The sequence below is a fragment of the Ursus americanus genome, chromosome 31 (genome assembly GCF_024610735.1).
Source record: "Ursus americanus isolate L20-20 chromosome 31, mUrsAme1.1.p, whole genome shotgun sequence".
Taxonomy (NCBI): Eukaryota; Metazoa; Chordata; class Mammalia; order Carnivora; family Ursidae; genus Ursus; species Ursus americanus.
This window is the reverse complement of record NC_142157.1, coordinates 20,675,188-20,697,483: the sequence shown is the minus strand read 5'-3', so window position 1 is coordinate 20,697,483 and position 22,296 is coordinate 20,675,188. Positions and strand designations below refer to the sequence as shown.

The 22,296-nt window shown below is 42.6% G+C and overlaps 2 protein-coding genes across 9 annotated transcripts in view; one reads left to right on the top strand and one right to left on the bottom strand.

Annotated features, from left to right (window-relative positions):
* Nucleotides 1–22,296, bottom strand: part of NSUN6 (NOP2/Sun RNA methyltransferase 6) — a 306,108-nt gene that overhangs the window by 219,417 nt on the left and 64,395 nt on the right. The window lies entirely within an intron of this gene.
* Nucleotides 1–22,296, top strand: part of CACNB2 (calcium voltage-gated channel auxiliary subunit beta 2) — a 369,559-nt gene that overhangs the window by 338,843 nt on the left and 8,420 nt on the right. For all 8 annotated transcript variants that reach the window (XM_045787501.2, XM_045787510.2, XM_045787492.2 and 5 more), the window contains 3 exons: nucleotides 1,903–1,983; nucleotides 2,526–2,584; nucleotides 12,209–12,318. In XM_045787501.2, the coding sequence (XP_045643457.1) occupies nucleotides 1,903–1,983; nucleotides 2,526–2,584; nucleotides 12,209–12,318 (250 nt within the window). The remainder of the gene's footprint in view (nucleotides 1–1,902; nucleotides 1,984–2,525; nucleotides 2,585–12,208; nucleotides 12,319–22,296) is intronic.

Genomic DNA, 22,296 nt, shown 5'->3' with positions numbered 1-22,296 from the left:
CTTCTGTTATTGATTATGTGGTGACCTTGAATGTAGAGCTCAAAAACAAAGAGACAACCTGAGATTCACGGATGAGACTGTTTTCCATGTTTTAGGTTGCTTTTAGAGTGGTGCTTGTGGCCTTTGTGCTGTTATTGTATTATGTTTGTCTTGTTTTTTTTTTTTTTTCCCTGTTTGAAAATGTATTCTACCTTTCTTGTGTCTATTAAAATTAATTTTGAACACTGGGTAAAACTGAAGGACTAAAATTTGATAGCGCAGTCACAGCATTATTTTCACCCCCTGGAAATATTATTTGTCTGCTGCCCTGGATGAAATCTCAGATGGAAGTTGTTGAAACTGAAATGCTTTTTAACTCCACACCCCCCCCCCCCCGGAAGCAAGTTAAATTCTATCAAAGTCAGAAAGTGTGTAATGGACGATTTTTTTTTAAAAGATTCATTTATTTGAGAGAGAGAGAGCATAAGGGGGGAGAGGGGGCAGAGGGAGAGAGAATCTCAGCCGGATTTATACTGAGCACGGAGCCCCACGCAAGGCTTGAACTCACAACCCTTGAGATCATGACCTGAGCTGAAACCTAGAGTCAGATGCTCAACCCACGGAGCCAGCCAGGTGCCCCTGTAATGGGCAATTTGAAGCAACAATGAAATGTTCTCAGGCAACAGGCTGATGCAGAAATTACATTCACACGTTAGTTTTTCAAATTCTTAAAATAGTTTAAAAAAAACCTTTTTTTTTGTCTCTGTGATTCTGAAAATATATTTTTTTAGACACTCCTGAATGCAGAAAGATTCAGATGACAGCGATTTGCTTACCCCCTTGTTTTAAGGCCTTATCTCTCTATTCTGCATTTTAAAAAAAATCGTTTTGGGTCCATGTAGCATTTTCTGCCAGCCAGAAATAGCCAGTTTTAATGTACTCAGACCGATTAGCTGTTACCTGAGGGGTATTTTTTTGGAAAATTTTTATTTTGGTCATTTTATGTGAAGCAGCAAGGCTGAAAATTTTGCAAAGTCTTAGAAATTGCTCCAGAATTTAGCTCCTCCCCCTGCTCTTCCAAAAAAGAAAGAAGTTATCCTGGAAAGGCATGAATTAGTTCTATAACAGAGACAATACCTAAACCACTCTTGAAAAGCATATTAGATGTGCAAGTTGATAACCAAGCTTTTGAGGCCCCTGCAGCATGCTTGAGTATGTTATCCCACGTTAACCGCCTTCCTTCCAAGACACACACACACCTTACATTTAAAGTTTTCAAGTTCCAACATCTAGAAATCAGAAATCCAAACCATTCATCACTAACCTGTGATCATGATCCTGATTACTGCTTGCTGGGACAAGCATGCCTTGTAAACTTCAACTCTCACAGTAAAGCAGGGGTTTTCAAGTATTTGGTAGTGAACCTTGGAATGTTTGGGAGTTAGGTTTGTCCAGGTAAGACAAACATCTCAGATGCAAAGCTAGGAAGACCTTTCTTTTCTCCATAATTAACCACATTAAGCCTGATCGGTCAAGCCTTCAGAAAACTCTCAAATGCATTTGAAAAGCAGTATTAACTCCCCGGCAAGCCTAAAGCACCCACTCTGCATGAGGCATGTTTTCTGTCCTTCCAACTAGTTTTTCAAAAGGCAGCACTTCCTGCTTTAGGGACTAATATTTCAGTGGTCTTTCTTGAGGAGAGCAAGAAAACCATAGACAATTCAGTAACTTGAGAACTTTAGGAAAATAAGCCCACCAAGCTTTGATTCGGTTTCTTGAGGAAAGGGGCAAGTAAAAAAAAAAAGAAAGTTCTGGAAAGCCGGTGCCTCCTATTACACAGTTCAGAAAGAATAATTTATACTTAGGCTATTTCAGGTTCCCCCACCTGTTAAGCATCTGAAGTCCTCTCCTCTCTCTCTGCAGACAGAGCACACTCCTCCTTATGACGTGGTACCTTCTATGCGACCAGTGGTCTTGGTGGGCCCTTCTCTGAAGGGGTACGAGGTAGGTGGCTGCCCTCAAGCACACTACACTTGACCTTCACAGGCTGAACTGCTTTGGGACTCCACCTCCCTCTTGATTTTAGAGCTTAAAGAGCTTGCAGCAGCAAAGCATGTTGTTTTCCAAGCTGTGGTATATATTGCTTCCTTTTTTTTTCCCTGCAATTTTCTAGGTAGCTTTATTTTTTTTTTATTATGTTATATATTGCTTCCTGATTTGTTCTGTTTCATTTTTATGGCTGTTGCTCTGGAGGCTTTGCTAGCTTCAGTTTACTCAGTCTGGGGAAACAGTATCAAGTGCAGAGCGCCTGAAACCACTTGAGACGTCATGTGTTGTCACTAAAACATCAGGATAAATTTGGGGAGCTTTGCCTTTTTAACAGTCATTGTATCAGAATTCAGCAACCAGAAAATGTGGCAATCTCACACATGCTACTCTTTCCAAATGGGAAGTCTCCATCTTTAAGCAGTCTTGGGAATAAAATTGTTTTGTCGTAATTAGTAATATTTTTATTGTATCCTAATTTATTGCTTGCTCAATTGCAGGTCACGGACATGATGCAAAAAGCGTTGTTTGATTTTTTAAAACACAGATTTGAAGGGCGGTGAGTACTTCAGAATCCTGGATTTTGTGGATTTCTCCTTGAGGGTGACAAAACCGGGTGGGACAAAGCATGTGATCATAAGAGAAAACTACCCTCTGATGTCTATATGGCGGTGGGCAATGAGTTTCATCCAGTTCAGTGTCAGATTCAGTAAATATTTGTCATATTTACTCAGCACATCGTCAGCCCTGGATAAGCCAGCTGTCTGTTCCTGCACCTGCATCTGTAAGCTGAACTTGGCCACATCCCTGTTGATCTGTATCACCCTAGATTCATGATCAACTGGCTCTTAAGGCTCCCCAGAAATAATACTCAATATCCCTCTTCTATTCACTTTTCTAACTCTTCAAGACTTCTGTACCATCTCCTCTCTCACCAGCTCCCCAAACCCCTTCTCATCTCTCTCCCCAACGAACTTGCTTCCTCCTTCACTGAGACGATAGAGGCAAGGAAACAGAGGAGAACTTCTGAGAGTTTCCACCACCACACCGAGCGCAACTTGCGTGTTTGCCTGAATGCTCTGCTTTTTTTCCTTTCACTGAGTTCCTAGCAATGGCCAGCCCACTCACTTGGGCACTAGATCCCATCCCCCATCCCCACACAGCTGCAGAATCCTTTCCTTTCTCATCACTACTTCTCATTCTAACGGAAACTCCATCAGCATCTAATAATGTAGTTATTTCTCCCTTCGATGAAAGTTTGAACCATATTCCCCTCTAACTATCCCACTTTTCTCCTTTTCTTTACAGCAAAACTCCTTCAACACGTAGTACATACTTGTTCTCCACTTATACTGAAAGTACTCTGGTTACGCATCCCTCACTCAACCAAAACTAGTCATGTCCGATCATCAGTGACCTTCACATTGCTAAATCCAGGGCTGAATCCTCAGTGCTCCTGTTAATTGACACGTTGCAGTGCTCCATCCTCTTTTAAATACTTTCTGTGCTTGCTCAGAGCAAGCACACTTTCCTGGTTTTTCTTTTATCTTCCTTTGTCTCCTTTTTCTCTTTGGCTGGTTCTTCCTCATCGACTAGACATCTTGGAGCGCCCAAGGCTAAGTCCTTTGGTCTTCTCTCTTCTAGTTACATTCATTCTATAAGTGATTTCGTTTGATGTTTGACTTGTAAACAGCATGCCTTCGCTGGTCTGTCCTCTGAATTCCAGATTCATATATCCAACTGCCTATTCAGGACCACCACTGAGATGTTGAGTGGACTTCTCAGACTGGCCCTCCCAGCTCCCCCCAAACCCTGCTCCTCTCCTAGTAGTCCGTGCCTCAAGTACACCTGCTTCGTCTTCTGGACCTAAGACCCATCCACTCCAAATCACTGAGTCATTCTTGACTGTTCTTTTTTTTCTTATATCCCACATCCAAATGCTGTGGTATCTTCAAAACATGTCGAGAATCAAACCACTTCTCACACATCTTCTGCTTTCCTTTTGGCCGAAGACACCGGCGCCTCTTCCCTGGAGTAGCATCATGGATAGCCTCCTAACTTGTATCTTTGCTTCTGTCATTGCTTCCTTGACGTCTCTTCTCAATTCAGCAGCCTGGACAACTCTCTTAAACTGCGAGTGGATCTCATCCCTGCTTTGTTCAGATCCATCCAGTGACTTCTCTTTTACTCAGTGTAAAACTTCAAGTCCCTAGAGCGGCCTTTAAGACCATTTCCAGTCTGACCATCCACACTGCCGCCCCTCTCCTTACTTTTGACTTCATCCCTTACACTCTCCCACTTGCTCATTCTGCTCCTGCCACACTGACTTCCATGTTGTTCAGACAGCCAGATACATGCCCGCCTCAGGGCCTTTGCACATGCAGTTTCCTGCACTAGGAAGATGCTCCCCTCAGATACTGTCCTTGGTATATGCACACTATACACACATAAATACTCTCTCTCTCTCTCTCTCTCTCTCTCTCTCTCTCTTGACTTTTTCCCTAACTCTTTTATATATTTTATTTATTAATTTTGTGTGTCGTCATTCTCCCACAGTTAGAATATAAACTCCAAGAGGGCAGGTTTTTTGCTTTGGTTTTTGTTTTTTTCCAATCTATTCTGCAAACCATTGCGTTCTCAATGCCTGGAACTGTGCTCAGTGTGAACAACACGTGGGTGAGTGTTGAATGAATGTCTCCCGTGTATGCCCTGCTAAAGAAATGCAGAGCTGGGGAAGCCATTCACTGTCTTTGTGGATGGCAGGTGTCAACCATAAATGGAAGCCTCGAGCAGTAAACTCCAGAGTAAAAGAGCAGGCAGCTCAGCACCTGCGTGTCTGACGTACACGGGCATAAGGGGAGGAGGGACTGACACTGACAGGAGTGTCAACATCTAGGAAAGGCTTTTAAACGGTAGCTAAGATTTCACCACTCGAATTAGAAAGAGAAAGGCCTGTCCAGCAGAGGGTGTTAAGTGGGTGAAGGAATCAGGGTGTGACACAGCGTCATGCAGAGGACAGGTTCCTTGGAGGTCTTCAAGTCACCTCTCTGGACGAGGAGCCGCTGGTGACAGAGTCAGGGCGGAATCTAGTGTGCCATGTTAATCTGCTTGGACGGAATCCTTTTCCTCTCTTCCCCTCCCCCCTCCACTTGCCTCCACAGATTTTACTGAGCGTCGTCTGTGTGCCGGGCATTGTGAGGAACAGAGTCAGACAAGGGCCTGGGCTTCACGGAGCCTGCTTCTAGCTGATTGGAAGGAAGCCTTGAGTCAAAGAATCCGAGGACACTGTGGTCAAAGTTAAGCCAGTTCCTGAAGCATCAAAGCTATCATAGGAGTCTGAAATGGAAACTTTGAAATTTAAACAAAGAGTAGATTTTAGGAGACCTGGGAACATACAGGGTAGTTTATATTTCTGTATTTTTTTTTTAAAGATTATATTTATTTATTTGAGAGAGAGTGCGCACACGAGCAGGGGGAGGCATAGAGGGGAAGGAGAGGCACAAGCAGGCTCCCCACTGGGCGGGGAGCCCAAGGCAAGGCCTCCATCGCAGGGCCCCGAGATCATGACCTGAGCCAAAGGCAGACGCTTAACCCGCTGAGCCACTCAGGCGGCCGTGTATGTCTGTATTTTTAACAAGACAGATTTGGTGCCTCTGCTCTACATCCCTGTGCTGCTTACATCCTAACAATACAAGTGTCACAGCTACCATCTGTGCGTTTCAGTGTCTTTTACATTTCTTAGTATACTGCTTTCTTCCTTGACCGCACCTGCTCCTACAGCCGTTCGTCATTTGTGCCCACTTTCAGCAGGGGAGGCAGGGACTCACAGGGAAACCCACAGCAGGACAAGCAAAGGACTAAAAGAGACAGAAAAGGAAAGCAGATACTATGTTTCCAGGTATAAAAAAGACTTTATAATCAAGGTCCACCTAATCACATGTTGCTAATTTGGTTTTTTTCCATAACTTTCTGAAGTATTTTTTCGTTTGTGCCAGGAAAACACGGCGTTCGGCTTGGTCCAAGGCTATCTGGCACTGGCCAAGTAAAAAAGGCATAGCCCTGATCAAGCTCAATTATCTTTCAGTTCTTTATGCTTGGCTCTGTCATTTATCCTAATCTGGGGTTGTCTCCTTGAGCATGTGCACCCAGAAAATTGCTAGACAAACACTGCTTTCCCTGAGTTAACCCACTGCCCTTTCCAAAATGCCAAAGATGGAGAAATGAGATGGCATTTCCTTACTGTTTAAACGGAGGAAGTTCTGAATATGGAAGGCAGATTCTGGCCATAGGGCATATCTTGGACCCGTGTTCTAAAGTATTAGCCTGTCCAGATTGATTTCATTTAAGAAACAAAATGAACAAAATATCTGAATGTTGTCAGGCTGCTCTTTCTGGCCGGAAGTAATTTCCACATGGCTTTATTAATGGACCTGCCTTGGCTCATTTGACTCATAGAGCTCAAGTTCAGCATTCTAGGCTTGGGATCACCAGTTAAAGATCCTCAAAGGAATTAATAGGGTCCATAAGATACACTTAAAAAATCCATGCAAAAATTTTTTAACCCATGGCAAGACCTCCAGAGTATCTAAATCATTAAATGTCTTTGCTTTTGGCAGCAGTAGGGGGAGGAAACCGATCAAAAGTATAGGTACTTCTACATACATGTAATTTTAAAAGGGAAAAATGAATTACTCTTTCATTATCTATTAAATAAACTAAATTTATTTTAAAAAATTGGAAGCCCAAGGGGAAGAAAAAATGAAAGGAAGTGTTGGCGATGAAACGATTCTTGATAGGAACTCTTTTCTGTTCTTAAACCTAGTTAAGTTCATTTGTTGAAGCCCTGGAGAGTTGTCAGAACCGTGATCCTGACTGTTCAATAGCGTTAAGTGTGTCAGGCCAAAGACTAGATGATAAATCATTATCCTGTCTCTGTTGTGTGCAGTGGAGTAGCCCGTTTAAAATCAGATCTATCCCGGGGCGCCTCGGTGGCATACGCGTCTGCCTTCGGCTCAGGGCGTGATCCCAGAGTTATGGGATCGAGCCCCACATCAGGCTCCTCCACTATGAGCCTGCTTCTTCCTCTCCCACTCCCCCTGCTTGTGTTCCCTCTCTCGCTGGCTGTCTCTATCTCTGTCAAATAAGTAAATAAAATCCTTAAAAATAAATAAAATCAGATCTATCCTAACCCACTGTGTCATGTAAACAGAGCAGTCTTCCGATTCACCTTGTAGGACACTGACAGGTAAATTAACAAGGAAATTGAGGACACGAAGGAAAGCTATCACCAGTGACGAATTTGGTTTTCATCCCCAGCGACTCTGAAAATGTCAGCTGTCTGCACTCAAGTGTCTGGAATGGGAACGGCACTGTAGGCCTAGGTACACAGTTGAATCTTCCGCAAGGGAATCTTACTGGAAATCAATAATCCTGGGCAACATTATATCACTTTATTCCATCGTGTAGATAATTTGCTTAGAAGTGAGACAACTTCTTCTAAACTGCTGGTTATCTAGCCTGGCTGCATATTAGAATCACCTGCACTTTAAAAATAAAACAGCAACCCAACCACAAGGGCTTGTGTTCCACCTGTGGGCAGCTGAAGCCAGATCTCGAAGGTAGGACCACCTGTCCCTGTAAGAGCTTATCTGGCAATCTTGATACACCATGAGGGTTAAGAACCACTGCTCTAAACTGAATTGTCCTCAGAGTTTCACCCTGAGGATTTTCAGGGTCTCCTTTTTGGCGGAACCCCAAGTAGTGACCATTCGGAAAGCATAACTGTAGGAGTTGGAGTAGTGACCCAGCTTCACACAGCCTTCGGAGCTAACCCCAGAAGCAGGGCAGTGCATTCCCAGCTAAGCAGTACCATGTGCAGAAAGGTCCACGCGTGTGAGGGAGGAGGATGTATTATTATAGAAAATCCTGTCCTGCTGCTGAATCCGTTCCCCACGGGCTGACTGTGTGACGCTGCTGTCTTGTCTGTCTGGTCACCATTGTCTCCCCAGGATGGTCCCCATCACAGGGCAGCTTGCCTCCCAGCAAGAGCCAAGGGGCATCAGCAGTACATGGGCCCCACTAGCCGTACCAGCGTAACGCCCAGCACCTGAGACGCTCACTCTTCTAGTGAGCTCTGCCTGGAACACCCTCTAGCACTGCCCATATGGCTCATTCCCTCACTTCCTTCACGCCTCTGACCAAAGGTCAACTTTTCTGCAAGGTCTTCCCTGAACACCAGACATGTACCCTCCACCGCACTCCCTCTGTGTCCTCAGTACGCTGCATTATTTTTTAATGGTGTTTATTACGACCTGACCTCAGATATCTATCTATCTGCTTCCTTCCACTCTCCCTCTCTCCCACAAGAATCTGAGTTCTGTAATAATACCCCCAGTGACTGGCACCTAGTAGGCACTCGAGAAATCTGTGTGGAATGAATGACTCCCTCTGTGGTCGTACGGATGTTCCACGTGAGGGCAATACTGTTACCTCCTTTAAAGCTGGAGCTTACCAGACTGTACCACCCTAGCGACTAGGCCCACCCCCAAATAAATACAAACATTTTTTAAAAATATTTATTTATTTATTTTGGGGGTGCGGGGGGGCAGAGGGAGAGGGAAGGAGAGAAACCCAAGCAGTCTCCGTGCAGAGCATGGGGCCCCACATGGGGCTTGATCTCAGGACTCTGAGATGTCAACCTGAGCAGAAACCAAGAGTCAGATGCTTAACCGACCGAGCCCCCCAGGCGCCCCTAAAGAAAAACATCTTAATTACCAAGCATTGGGCGTTTCATCTATAAGCCTGATTTCACTTGTCAGTGCATTTTGAAATAATAATGAAACTGTACTTAAATGGATGTTTTAGTGTCTCTTTTCTGGTTATTGCTTTTAACGTGTTAAATAAAATTTTCATCCAAGTACAAAAAGCTCAAAAATCATATGTTTATTTTTTAAAAGCAGCAGCCCCACTAGCAATCAGAAGACATGGAAACGTTTGTACAACAATATGGATGAATCTCAAATCCATTATGAAAAGTGACAGCAGCTCCATTCAAAAGGCTGCAGTAATATTCTGGAAAAGGGAAAGCTTAAGGGACAAAAAGCAGCTCTGTGGGTGCCAGGGGTAGGGAAGAGGGGAGGACTGACAACAAAGGGGGCAGCCCAAGGGCATTCGGGGGGGAGGGGGGAGAGAATGCAACTATTTTCTACCATGACTGTGGTTACAGATAGAGAATTCTATGAATTGGTCCGAATTCATGGAACTCTACCCCAGAAAGAATGAATTCTAAGGAATATAGATAAACAGATTTCTTTGCAAAAGCCAGGGTCCCTTCTCACACGTTACCAAATGCCCTGCTCTTCAGACGGCAAGCGCTCTGAACTGTTTGAGCCGTATCTTTGGTTATTTACTCCTTGCCTCTAACGCACATCTTGATTCGCGACATGAGTTTTCGGTGTTAGGCCTTACCTGTTGACTTCCCACCTCGCAGAATAGTTAGCTCTCATGCATACTCTTCCTGTCTCTCCCATCCCGTACCCATCTCAGCCTTCAGTCTCCCAACAGTTACATCCTAATTTCAGCCGCTCCATTTCTTAGTATGTACTATGACTCTGTGGTTAATATTCAAGGGAGCCATGCTATCCACCGTCATGGCTTGGTCTTCTGTGTCTTCCATGAGGTCATCTGACTTTTTCCGCTTGTTTAACTTTCTGTGTGTTTGGCACGAGTTCAGCCCTGAACTGCCCAGCTGTCTGAACCTCCTCACGGTATACTGACACGCGTCCTGTCGTCACTCACCTTTGTCTTCTGGAACCTTGGGGAGCGTTCCGGCCACCCCCGGTCTGGATGGTTTCTCTCTTTGATGGGTGCACATTTGTCATTCTGGGACATACTGCACCATGATTCTGGGGGTTCCTTTCGCCTTCCTCTGGGGTCCGATCCCCTTTCCATAGATCCGTTGATCTAGGATTTTACCATCATTTCCGTTCACGGCATCCTCCATAGTTTCCCTTAGAAAAGTACGTAACTATTTGAGGCCCTGAATGTCTAAAAGTGTCTTTCATCAACCCTCCCACTGCATTGAGCGTTAAAATGGCTGTAAGTTCTGACTGAAATAACTTCCCCCTTAGGATTTTGGAAACTTTCTGCCCCATTCTCTTCTGGCTTCCAGTGTTGAGAAGTACAGAACACTTCCATTTCTGACCCTCGGCGTGGGACCTGTCTTTTTGTTTTGTCTCCTGTGTCATGAAATTTGTAAGACTACGTCCTGGCAAAAACTCTTGACCTCTGTGCCGGACTTTGTCGATTCAGAAAATCAAAGACTCTTAATTCTGGACTTTTTTTGTTTATTTGGTTTTTTTTGTTTGTTTGTTTTTTCTTTACTCTCTTTGTTTTTGAAGTTCTTGTTATTTGGAAGTATACTTTTCCTTCTGCTTTCTCTCTTTTTGTTTTACCCTTTAGAGTTTCTTAACTCTATATCCCAGCTCTCTTCTTTTGAATTTTTCTTTCTACTGTCCTTTTTAATTCCCAAAAACTCATTCTGAGTTTCTAAATAGAAATTTGTTACGGTTTCACGGATATAATAATGTCTTAGCTTTCAACTTTGAACACAGCTGACCCTTGAACAGGGCTTTGAACTGTGCGGCTCCTTTTCTAGAAGGATTTTTTTCAATAAATAGGATAGAAAATTTGGGGGAGGACTGTGACCATTTGAAAAGTCTTGCCGGTGAACCACCTAGAAATACTGGAAAAATTACGAGAAACTTCGGTATTATTGTAAGAATACAGTACATAATATGTAACATACAGGATATGGGTTAATAGGCTGTTTAGGTGATTGGCGGGGCTTCCAGTCAGCAGTAGCTACTGTAGATAAGCCAGAAGCTTCCGCCACGTTGTGCAGGAGTGAGCCGTATTATTGATTTGTTGACTCTTCTGGTTTTTGGGCTCTCACATCAGAGGTTTTCCTGAGATGCTCAGTGAACACGGTGATGCTCTAATTTAAGAATGGGGCATCTCATAACCGCTTGGAAACGCTGCGCTTATAGGTGGAGCTTGTCAGCTTTGTGCTTTCCTATAGGACAGCCTCACTGGACCACGTCCTAGGAAACCACCGGTGTTACTGTTTTGGAGTCTTTTTGCCTTTGGCAGTCAGGTGTCCCAGGGTAGGGGCTTCCATTCTGATCCCTGGAGGACGTAAGCGTGGCTGTCAAAATTCTAAGACGGGGAAGAGGCTGGGGGCTCACCATTTAGAATCCTTTCTTTTCCGTCTCGTGTCCCTGTCCTCACTCTGCCAAGGGTCCCCTGGTCCTAGGCCCTGCATGTTATGGTCGAGAATAAACCCGCAATCTTCTATCAGCCTGGAAAGGAGCATCGCCTGCCAACTTCATGTAGTAGAGGGGAGGTGGAGGGCTCTAACTCTGAAACACTTTTCGCCGAACCTGTTTTTGGTCTCCCTTTTGCCGTCTTCAAAGGTATTGTGAGGCCTGTTTTACCCCACAGCTTTTCCTGTTACTTGGATATTTGGCTATCTCTGGTCTAAGTCATTTTACGGTTTCCAGCTTCCAAATTGTGGTGCTCTCATGTCTGCCGTACCTAAAATGACCCCCCTGACTCCTTACTACCTGACACAACACCCTGTCTTCTCCACAACAGCCGTCTTGAGCTTGTTATCTTACCAGTTAATTCTATTTATTGCCCATCTCTTCCACTAGACTCTTCTCTCTCTGAGGGAAGACAATGTTTGTCTTGTTCTTACTCATTCTTTGTGCCTGTCACAGCACCACACTTCCAGTGCAGGGGCTAAGAATACAGGTTTTCGGGCGTCTGGGTTCAAGCCCCAGCTCCACCTTTTAGACATCTATAGCCTTGGATAAATAACCTACTTGGGCTCCTTTTCTTCATCAGCAAAAGTAGGATTATAAGAAGCCTCTCTGCCAGAGTTTTGGGGATAATTTACTGAGATAATCCAGCTACAATGCTTAGTGCTTGGTAAGCAAACGATAAATGCCAAGTAAGGAGGTGCGGGATAAGCAAAAATGAATGATTTCAGTGTCCTAATATTTTTCATTTGAAAATACTGTTCACTATTTATTTCAAACTTAGGTGAGTTTGAGGAATGTACTTCTGGCCCCTTGTATTCAACTAATAACCTCAGGGTCTTCTGTTACTTTTTCCCCAACAGGATATCCATCACGAGGGTCACGGCTGACATCTCGCTCGCCAAGCGCTCAGTGTTAAACAATCCCAGCAAGCATGCAATCATAGAAAGATCCAACACGCGGTCGAGCTTAGGTAAGTCTGTGCAGTAGACCTGGGCGTAGGCTATTTAAGCCTTTCTCTCCCGAGGCTGCCCATGAGATCTCACTAGATGGTAATTCCATGTGTCACGGAGCAGAGACGAAATGGACCCAGGCTGCCAGGGGCTGGTGCTCCTGTCTTTGTAATTTCATGCTATGGAAAGATTTGTTATGATAGTTTCAAGTGAAATATGCCACTGGCTGTCAGCATTAATGTTCTGGTTGTGGTGTTTTGTTGTTGTTATTTTCTTCTCATTAGTGCGAGCTTTGCTGCGTACAGACTCTAAAAACTCCTGGCTTTGCATCGGTGTTACCAGGAGCAAGCTCACTGACCTCTGTAGTGCCTCGTTTCCTCATCTAAGCAACAACAAAAGAGAGCCATAATAGTAACTTCCCTGTAGAATTATTGTAAGGATTAAACACCGCATGTTGTCCATCAAGGATGGCTATTATCCAAAGACCCTCAGGAACAGAATTGTATCCAGTGATTATGTCATACTCAGGATAGTGTGGGTAAGGGGCGGGGGGTGTTGAGATAAAAAAATGAAGTCAATTCCTGGTCATTTTTAATTGATACCAACATTTCTGTTTTATTTGTCAAAACAATATAGAGGCTTTAGTTACCATGTTTACAGGGTCGTGTTTGGATACTGGTTATTAACATGTATTGATTGGTTCAAATGACACCCTTTGGCAGCTCTTCCTTCTCGGGGGCATGTGCTTGGAGTTTTAGGTTACAGAGTAACTTACTGGGTTGTTAGGTTTCTGTTATAATTTTTTTGAGAGTTGTTCGAGATCTTTGATCTTAGTTCATTTTTTTTTCCCATTTGTATGTTAAATAGATAAGTCCTTTGGGAGACTGGTCTTTAACATAAAAGTTTTTCGTTTACTCTGGAGCATATTATATAAATCATAGAGAAACTTTTAAAATTAAACTTTAATCTGTTAGTAATGTGTAGAATACCTTATAAAACTCAGTTTTTTCCCTCACCCAGCAAAGCCTCACTGACTACACTTCATTTTGCTGATAATTTCTTTTCTTATTCTTATCATCTGTGACCCTTCTATATGGGTTCACAGAAACTGTTACAAAATGTTCATTTCATTGATTCACCTCATCAACAGTGTCGATTGTTTAGACTCGTAAGTTACATCGGTAGCATATTAATTTGTTTAGACGGCCAAGGCTTTTTGTAACTACCAGCTCTATATTATTTTTAAATGACTGTTCCACTTCATATACTTTATTGAGCCTCTACGAGACACTGAGTGTCCTGCTGAAGCGCGGGAATAAAAAGATGAATGAGATGAAGGCACTGCCCACGAGGAGCTGGGTGTAGCCTAAGACCGAGGAGTTAACAACCCATTGAAATAGAAGGTGGTGAGCTCAGTGGGCGTGCACTGAACTGGTTGCCAGAGACCTAGCGCTGCAGGAGGGTGTAGGCCACCGAGAAAGACTCTTCCAAGGAGCTAAGCCTGAGCTGAGTCTTGAAGCACAATAGGGTTTAGGCCAGACAAAAGGGAAAAGAGGTGAAGAGGGTGTTGGGGACTTAAAACTGAGTAACAAGAGGCTTCTGGAAAAAACAGGTTCTTTACCTTAGCTGTGAGTGTATGGTCTGAAACAGAGGGTAAAGGGAGATGACACCAAAGAAACAGAGGAGAGAGGCTAAGGAATTTGGGGCTTATCCTTAAGGCATTATAGAACCATGTATAGATTTTAGGCATTTATTCATCCACTTAACAAATACTTGAGTACCAACCATATGCTAGGCATTGTCTAAGTGCTGGGGACATGGACACAAAAGTCCTCTCTCTCCTAGTTTTTGTTTCATAGGGAACACATGGACAAAAGCTAATAGATGTAGGCGTCAGTGGATGAGGAGTCTGGGAAGAAAAAGCGGGCCAAGGGGTAGAGAGTAAACTGAGAAGAGTGTGATTTTACATGGAGAAGATGGGAGCCTTTGAGGACAGGACATTTTAGCGGAATGATTTGTTATGAATTCTTCAGCCTTACAGCTACCTGTGAAAAGACTGTTTTGGGCAGAGGGAACTGAAGGTGCAAGGGCCCTGTGGCAGGAATGTGCGTGATATGTTTAAGGGCTAGCGGGGAAGCCAGTGTAACCGATGTGGAATGACCAGGAGGGGAGAGAGACTGTGCCTGATCACGTAGGACTTCATTGGGCTTTTATTGTGGATGTGGTGGAAAAGTGGAGGAAAGCAGGAATATGACACGACAGGACTTGTGTTTTAGGAGGATCGCTGACAGCATTGTGGAGAAGAGAATGGAAAGGGGCAAGAGCCAACAAGTCAGGGAAAAATTCGGACTGTGTTGAAGCAGATTCAGGGAGAAATATTGTACTCTGTGCAGAAATGAATAAAACTGGTGCCTGTAGGAGAAACCCTATAGCCGTGGGGTGGAGATGGGGCAAGAATTGGGCAGGGAGGTCATTTCATAGGCTGTTGCCATCATTGAAGGTAGAGGTTAAGAGAGGACTGAAACAAGACAGTGGCACAGGGAATGAGGAGGATGAAAGGAAGCCAGAGATGAGAGAGTCAGGTATTGGCAATCTGTGGAACGTGAAGCAGCCAACTCCAGCATGCTCTCTCAGGTTTTGCTTTCAGGGACTGGGTCACTGATGGTGTTATTCTGGGGAAAAGGGGTTCAGGATGAGGAGCTGGAGGGAGTGGGCAGGGTAGGGGGAGAAGGAAGATGGCAGTCACATTTGTGCACGCGGTGAATCTGCAGTGTTAACGGCGCATCGAGATACCCCGCAGGCAATCACTTGTACGGACAGCCCTGGAACTTGGCACAGAGGACAGGGCTAAGATGCAGTCAGTTCTCAGTATTCACTTACGTTCTCTAAAGTCTCCGTGAACACTGAACTAGCAAATATGGAGTCTGCTCCCAGGGAAAGACAGGGATAGTTTCCTCTGTAAGGAGGAAGATTTTTATTTTATTTTATTTTATTTTATTTTATTTTATTTATTTATTTATTTATTAAAGATTTTATTTATTTATGTGACAGAGAGACAGCCAGCGAGAGAGGGAACAGAGCAGGGGAGTGGGAGAGGAAGAAGCAGGCTCCCAGCGGAGGAGCCCGATGTGGGACTTGATCCCAGAACGTTGGGATCACGCCCTAAGCCGAAGGCAGACACTTAACGACTGCGCCACCCAGGCGCCCCGGAAGATTTTTATTTTTTATGGCAGCACTAGGAAACAGGCCATGACAACAGACAGGACAGTGGTCAGGTGATGCCCCTTCTGTGTCAGTACAACGTGTTGAGTAACAAGTTATGCGTGTTCTGTGGACTCTGTTGTATAGGAAACATGTTTTTGGTCTAACAGTACTTGAACACTCCAGGTATGAGAGTATATGTGTATTTGCTATACCTTAAGATTCTTCTGTATTTAGTAGAGGTGAAATTTCAGAAGATCTACCTCAAATCTAATAGATGAGATCAATTTCAGCATTTGTTTCTTTTACAAAAGGATGAATGGTCCAGTAAAGATATAATTTGATAGGTAAAACTTTGCTTTAGAAAACCTTTGTTATATAAGCAAAAGTATAGTATGTTGCCTTTGGAGTTCGTTATGCTGATGGACCGCTGTATGATAGGAAGGAAAAGAATACCCTGAAAAATTTGAAGCTTTATCGACATCTTCTGTGCTGTTTTTGGTGGAACAGGACTTCTCTACACAGATACGTGGCTTTATTTGTACTCGTAAGACTCATAAAAGTTCTAACCTTATGTCTCCATTGTAATACTGGTCAAGCATCACAATTTAAGATTATCCAAATTAGCTATTCAAACGTAGGGAATGTAGGGGCGCCTGGGTGGCACAGCGGTTAAGCATCTGCCTTCGGCTCAGGGCGTGATCCCGGCGATCTGGGATCGAGCCCCACATCAGGCTCCTCTGCTGGGAGCCTGCTTCTTCCTCTCCCACTCCCCCTGCTTGTGTTCCCTCTCTCGCTGGCTGTCTCTATCTCTGTTGAATAAATAAGTAAAATCTTTAAAAAAAAAAAAAACGTAGGGAATGTAAATAAAGAACATTACACTCTTAGAAATAAAAATATTACTTGAATGTAAATAGTTATGGGTGTGGGTACCCAGTTATTTGCCAATTCCAAGTCCAAACTTTTAAAAGTAATATATTTAGATAATGATATTCTGCTAAGAGGAGTCACCTTGGGGTTTCTTCAAACTGCCCAACTTCTTCAAAAGTATGGTTCGGTTTTATCCCAACCACGTTCCCAGAGACCAATCAATTTAGGGAAATATGGGACATCTTTGCATACATTTGTACACAGGTATGTGAGTGTAATGTCTGTGTGTACCCCACGAGAGTAAAAACTGTGTGCTGAAGGTGGGAAAATATTGAGCAAATACAGGAGAGTTAAGGAAGCAAAGGTAGATTTAGCTGTGCACATGGCAACCGTTGCTGCTGCTGGCAAGCAGGGAGTAAGGAAGGGCTTTTACTTTGTGTATTAGCAACACGGGTGGATAGATAACAGTGTTTCCAACCTGGTGAGTATTTTTAACCCAATCGAAGAGCTAGCTTGGATCATGTATTTTGCCACTTACTCCTGTGCTGGAACTGTTCCGTCTCTTAACGGTAGTGCTGCATACATGAACCAACACATAGGATAAAATTCTGAACGGCTAAATAGACCTACATGCTGGGAGTACAGGAAAACTGGAGAAATCCGAATGGGATTGGTGGATCATAGCAATATTTTGGTTGTGCTATTGCACGGTAGTTTTGCAGGATGTTTCCATTGGGGAAAACTGGGTAAATGGTACAAGGGATCTCTGTGTTCTTCTTACGACTGCGTGTGAATTTATAATTATCTCAATAAAAGTTTCAACTATGCAAAGTTCATCACTTACGTCATAGCACCATGGACTTTAGAACCGGATGACACACCTGAGAGCATTCAGTTCAGTGGTTCTTGAAGTGTGTTCTCCAAAGCAACAGCGTCAGCATCATGCGACATTAGTCAGGAATGACAGTTCTTAGACCCCCGCCTGTCCTACTGAATCAGAAACTCTAGAGGTGGGGCCCTATAGTTTAACGAGCCCGCCGGGTGATTCTCCCGTATGCTAAAATGTGAGGACTACCAACCTTGTTCAAGCCCATCACTGTACAGTAAAGAATCTGAGGACCAGGGGCGCCTGGGTGGCTCAGTCAGGTAAGCGGCTGCCTTCGGCTCAGGTCAGGATCCCAGGGTCCTAGGATCGAGGCCTATGTCAGGCTGAGCAAGCGGGGAGTCTGCTTCTCCCTCTCTTCCCTTGTTTGTGTGTGTGTGCGTTCTCTCAAATAAATAAAAAAATAAAATCTTTAAAAAAAAATCTGAGAACCACAGGAAATGAACAGCTCTGTGTAGTTAAGCTTTATACTAAGGTATAAAACGAGGACTGGACGCTGGGGGTCTTGACTAGCAGTCCAGATTTTTTTTCCATTGGGCAGTGCCATCTGGCAGTGATGCTGATTGCATTTACTTGACCATCTGCCTTCTCTTGGGAAGAATGGAGAGTGAAGGGCTGATGATAGAAGGCTATAAAATTAGCCTTGCAGATGAACGTGGAATTTATGGGACTAGTTGATCTATTGAATCTAATTTCTTTCCTCCTTTTGACCTATTACCGGTGTAGCTGTCTCGAGAAATTAGCACACTCTTTGTTCCACAACATTTAACTGATGGCCCAGCTCTAGCAATCTCTCTACCCAAAGGGGGTAGTTCACTTTGTCTACATATATTTTGGTGATAAGTTCGTTATTAACTCATTCTTTCAACAGAATTTGAGTGCCACCTATGTACCAGGCACTGTATGGTGAGGGAAGGAATAGAACCAATTATGTATTGTTCTGTCGGTTCACTGCCTGTTGGGAACATTTTCGATCCTGTCATTGAAATTCAGTGGGATAATTGTTAATAGAAGTTGGTACAAAGCAATACAGTTGACCCCTGAATGACGGGGGTTAGAGGCACCAACCTCCACACTGAAAATCCAGGTATAACTTTCAACTCCCCAAAAACTGACCTATGAATAGCCTACTGCTGACCCTAAGCCTTACTGATAACATGAACAGTGGATTAGCAGATTTCGGATGTTAGATACACTATGTACTGTATTCTTAGAATAAAGTGAGCTAGAGAAAATACAGCGACAGTGCTGTACTGTACTTATGGAAAAGATCTGCGTATGAGGGACCAGCACAGTCCAAACCCATGTTGCTCCAGGGTCAACAGTACTTGACATGTATTACTTACCACGGGCCAGACACTGTAATAGATGGTTGCGTGTTGGTTCATTTAATTCTTATTTCCATTTTCCAGAAAAGAATACTTAGGCTCTAAGAAGTTAAGCATGTTACCCAAGGGTCACATAGCTCTATGAAGTGATGAAGACTATTTCTGCCCCAAGCCAGTTTGGTGCCACGGAGTCGGGAGCACAGAGGCAGGACTTACTGGGCTTGGGGAAAGGAAAAGGTGCTTAGAGAAGGCTTTAGAGATTTCCTTTTTGGGGACAAATAAGGCACTTGTCAGAATTAGAGTTTCGTGCTTAGTGATTCTGAAAATGGTACTGCAGTTATCATTCAATAACTGATACTAGAACAATATCACAATTTTATTAACTGGCCACTTAGATATCCTATAACACAATGAAAGTAATCTCCTCACTCTGCTTTTACAAGTATTGTTCAATTACAGAAACTTCTACACTAACTACAGAAACTTCTAACTTTCTCTTCTTTCTTGTCTTGGAGAAAACATGATTGTTCCTGAGTATTGCTTTTAGCTACCAGATATAAAGCACTGACAAAAATGTTATTCATTTTACCGGTGCCCATTTTAACTCCGTGGGTAGGAGACTGTAGGATGTGGACAGACGAGTAAGGCCTGCCCATCTTCAAGATGCGGAGTGTGCATCCTTTCACTGGGTAGGACGACTCTGATGGACCAAACTGACTTTAAGACCACTTTTCACTTTCAGGAAAGAATGCCAAGGAAGTCTTTGGCATTTGTTTTTTGAAAGAAATTCTGAGCATGATGGACTCTGTCAAAGGAAAATCTCTAGTACAGATATATTTCTCACCTCTCTCCCTTTTTTTATTGACGTATAACATACAGGGTTATACTGGTTTCGGGTGTACAGTATAGTGACTCAGGAGTTCTGTACGTTTCTCAGTACTCTTAATCCCCTTTATCTGTTTCACACTTTCCTGCCCCCCCACCCTGCAACCACCAGTTTGTTCTGTGTATTTATAAGTCTTTGGGGGAGGGGGGGTCTCTTTCTTTGCTCCTCTGTTTCTTAAATTCCACATAAGAAATCATGTTAATTGTGTTTCCCTGCTTATTCTACTTAGTGTTATACCCTCTAGGTCCATCCATGTTGTTGCAAATGGCAAGATCTCATTTTTTATGGCTGAGTAATAGTCCACTATATATATATATATATGACATCTTTGTTATCCATTCATGTCATTGGACACTCGGGTTGCTTCCATATTACGGCTATCATAAATAATGCTGCAGGAAACACAGAGATGCATATATCTTTCCAAGTTAGTATTTTTGTTTTCTTTGGGCAAATACCCAGTAGTGGAATTACTGGATCACAAAAATAAAAATTTTATTATTAATTTTTTGAGGAAAAATCCATACTGCCCTCTACAAAGGCTGCACCCGTGTGCATTCCCACCAACAGTACACAATGATTCCTTTTTCTCCATTTCTTGTCTTTTCGATACTAGCTTTTCTAACAAGTATGAAGTGATAGGTCATTGTGCCTTTGCATTTCTCTGATGATTATTGATGTTGACTCTCTCTTCATGTGTCTGTTGGGTACCTGTATGTTTTCTTTGGGAAAATGTCTATTTAGACCTTCTGCCCATTTTTTAAATCAGACGGTTTTCTCTGTTCAGTTTGATGAGTTCTGTATTTTGAACATCAGACATATGATTCACAAATATTTTCTCCTATTTGGTAGGCTGCCTTTTCATTTCGTTGATAGTCTCTTTTGCTGTGCAGAAGCTTTTAGTTTAAGGTACTCTCATTTGTTAATTTTGGCTTTAGTTGTGTTTGCTTTTGGTGTCAAATCCAAAAAACCATCAACAAAATTGATGTCAAGTAGCTTACCACTTATGTTTTCTTCTAGGAGTTTTATGGTTTCAGGTCTGACATGTAAGTCTTTAACGCATTTTGAGTTGATTTTTGTATATGGTGTAAGATAGTGGTCCCATTTCATTCTTTTGCACGTAGCTGTCTAGTTTTCCCAACAGACTATACTTTCCCCGCTGTAAGTTCTTGGCTCCCCGGTCCTAAATTGACCAGTTTATTTCTGGGCTCTCTATTCTGTTCCATTGATTTATGTGTGTGTTTTTATGCCAATACCACACAGTTTTACTACAGTATCCTGATATAGTTTGAAATCAGGAAGCATGATGCTTCCGGCTTTGTTGTTTTCTCTTAAGATTTAAGCTGGCTTGTCAGGGTCTTTTGTAGTTCCACACAAATTTTAGGATTGTTCTGTTTCCGTGGAAAAGCCATTTGGATTTTGACAGGGATTGCACTGAATCTAGATTGCTTTGGGTAGTAGGGGAATTTTAACAGTATTCAAGTCCATAAGCATGGAATCTCTCTCCATTTATTTATATTTGCTTCAGTTACTTTCATCACTGTCTTGGGGTTTTCAGCGTGAAGGTCTTTTACCCCCTTGGTTACATTTAATCCTCAGTATGTTCTTCTTTTTGGTGCAGTTGTAAATGGGATTGTTTTCTTACTCATTCTGATAGTTTATTTTTAGTATGTAGAAATACAATAATGTATGTTTATATACTGATTTTTTGTCTTGCAACTTTACTGGATTTATTTATTCTAACAGTTTTGGGTGGAGTCTTTAGGGTTTACAATAATGTCATCTGCAAATAGTGGCAGTTTTACCTCTTCCTTTCCAATTTGGATGCCTTTTGTTTTTTGCCTAATTGCTCCGGCTACGACTTCCAATAATATGTTGAATAGAAGTGGCAAGAGTGGGTATCTTTGTCTTGTTTCTGATCTCCAAGAAAAAGCTTTCAGCCTCACCATTAAGTAGGATGTTAGCTGTGGGCTGATCTAATTTCATAATGCTTACAATAATATTTAGATTGGAACTTGATTGCTGGGGGGTCAGTGGCCATGAAGGCATTAGTAGGGAACAAAGCCACACAAGGCGATAATCGAAATAAAAATTTAAAGATCAACAGAGACTATCTAAATAATATTCGTAATGTTTAGAACACTATTATGAAAAAATCAGAATATACTATTTTTATTTTTAGAAGTGTGTTTAAAGGAAATTCAAATATATAGGGAAGTAAAAAGTATAACCTCAGCTATTCACCACCCACTTTCAACATTCGTGGCCAGTCTTATTTCATTTCAGCACCCCCACCCTTCTCCCCCAGCTGTCCCTGGATTATTTTGAAGCAAATCCCAGACATCCCATGATTTTATCTGTAAATATTTCACTGTGTATTTTTAAAGATTAGGGACTCTATTTAAACTGCAATGCCATTATCATATATTAACAACACATCTCTAGGATCATTAGATGTCTCTTCAGCCATGCATCACTTCCCAACTGTCACATATAATTTTATATATACATCATTTTACTCGTTTATGTATTATAAGTATACATAAATTAATATTTTTTGAATCAGGATGCAAAGTCCATAATGATTGGTTCATAGGTCTGTAAATTTCTTAATCTGTAGTTTTCCATATGTCTTTTTTTTCCCCCATTATGATTTCTTGCTTGAAGAGACTGGGTTACTTATCCATAGGGTTTCCATAGTCTGAAGTTTTCTAACTGCATTATACTGGTATAGTTTATGTATTTGTCTGTTCAACTGGTAGATCCAGAAACTTAATCAGCTTGTTTTTGGTTTTTCTTTCTGCAAGACTGTCATGAGCGGCATGTAACC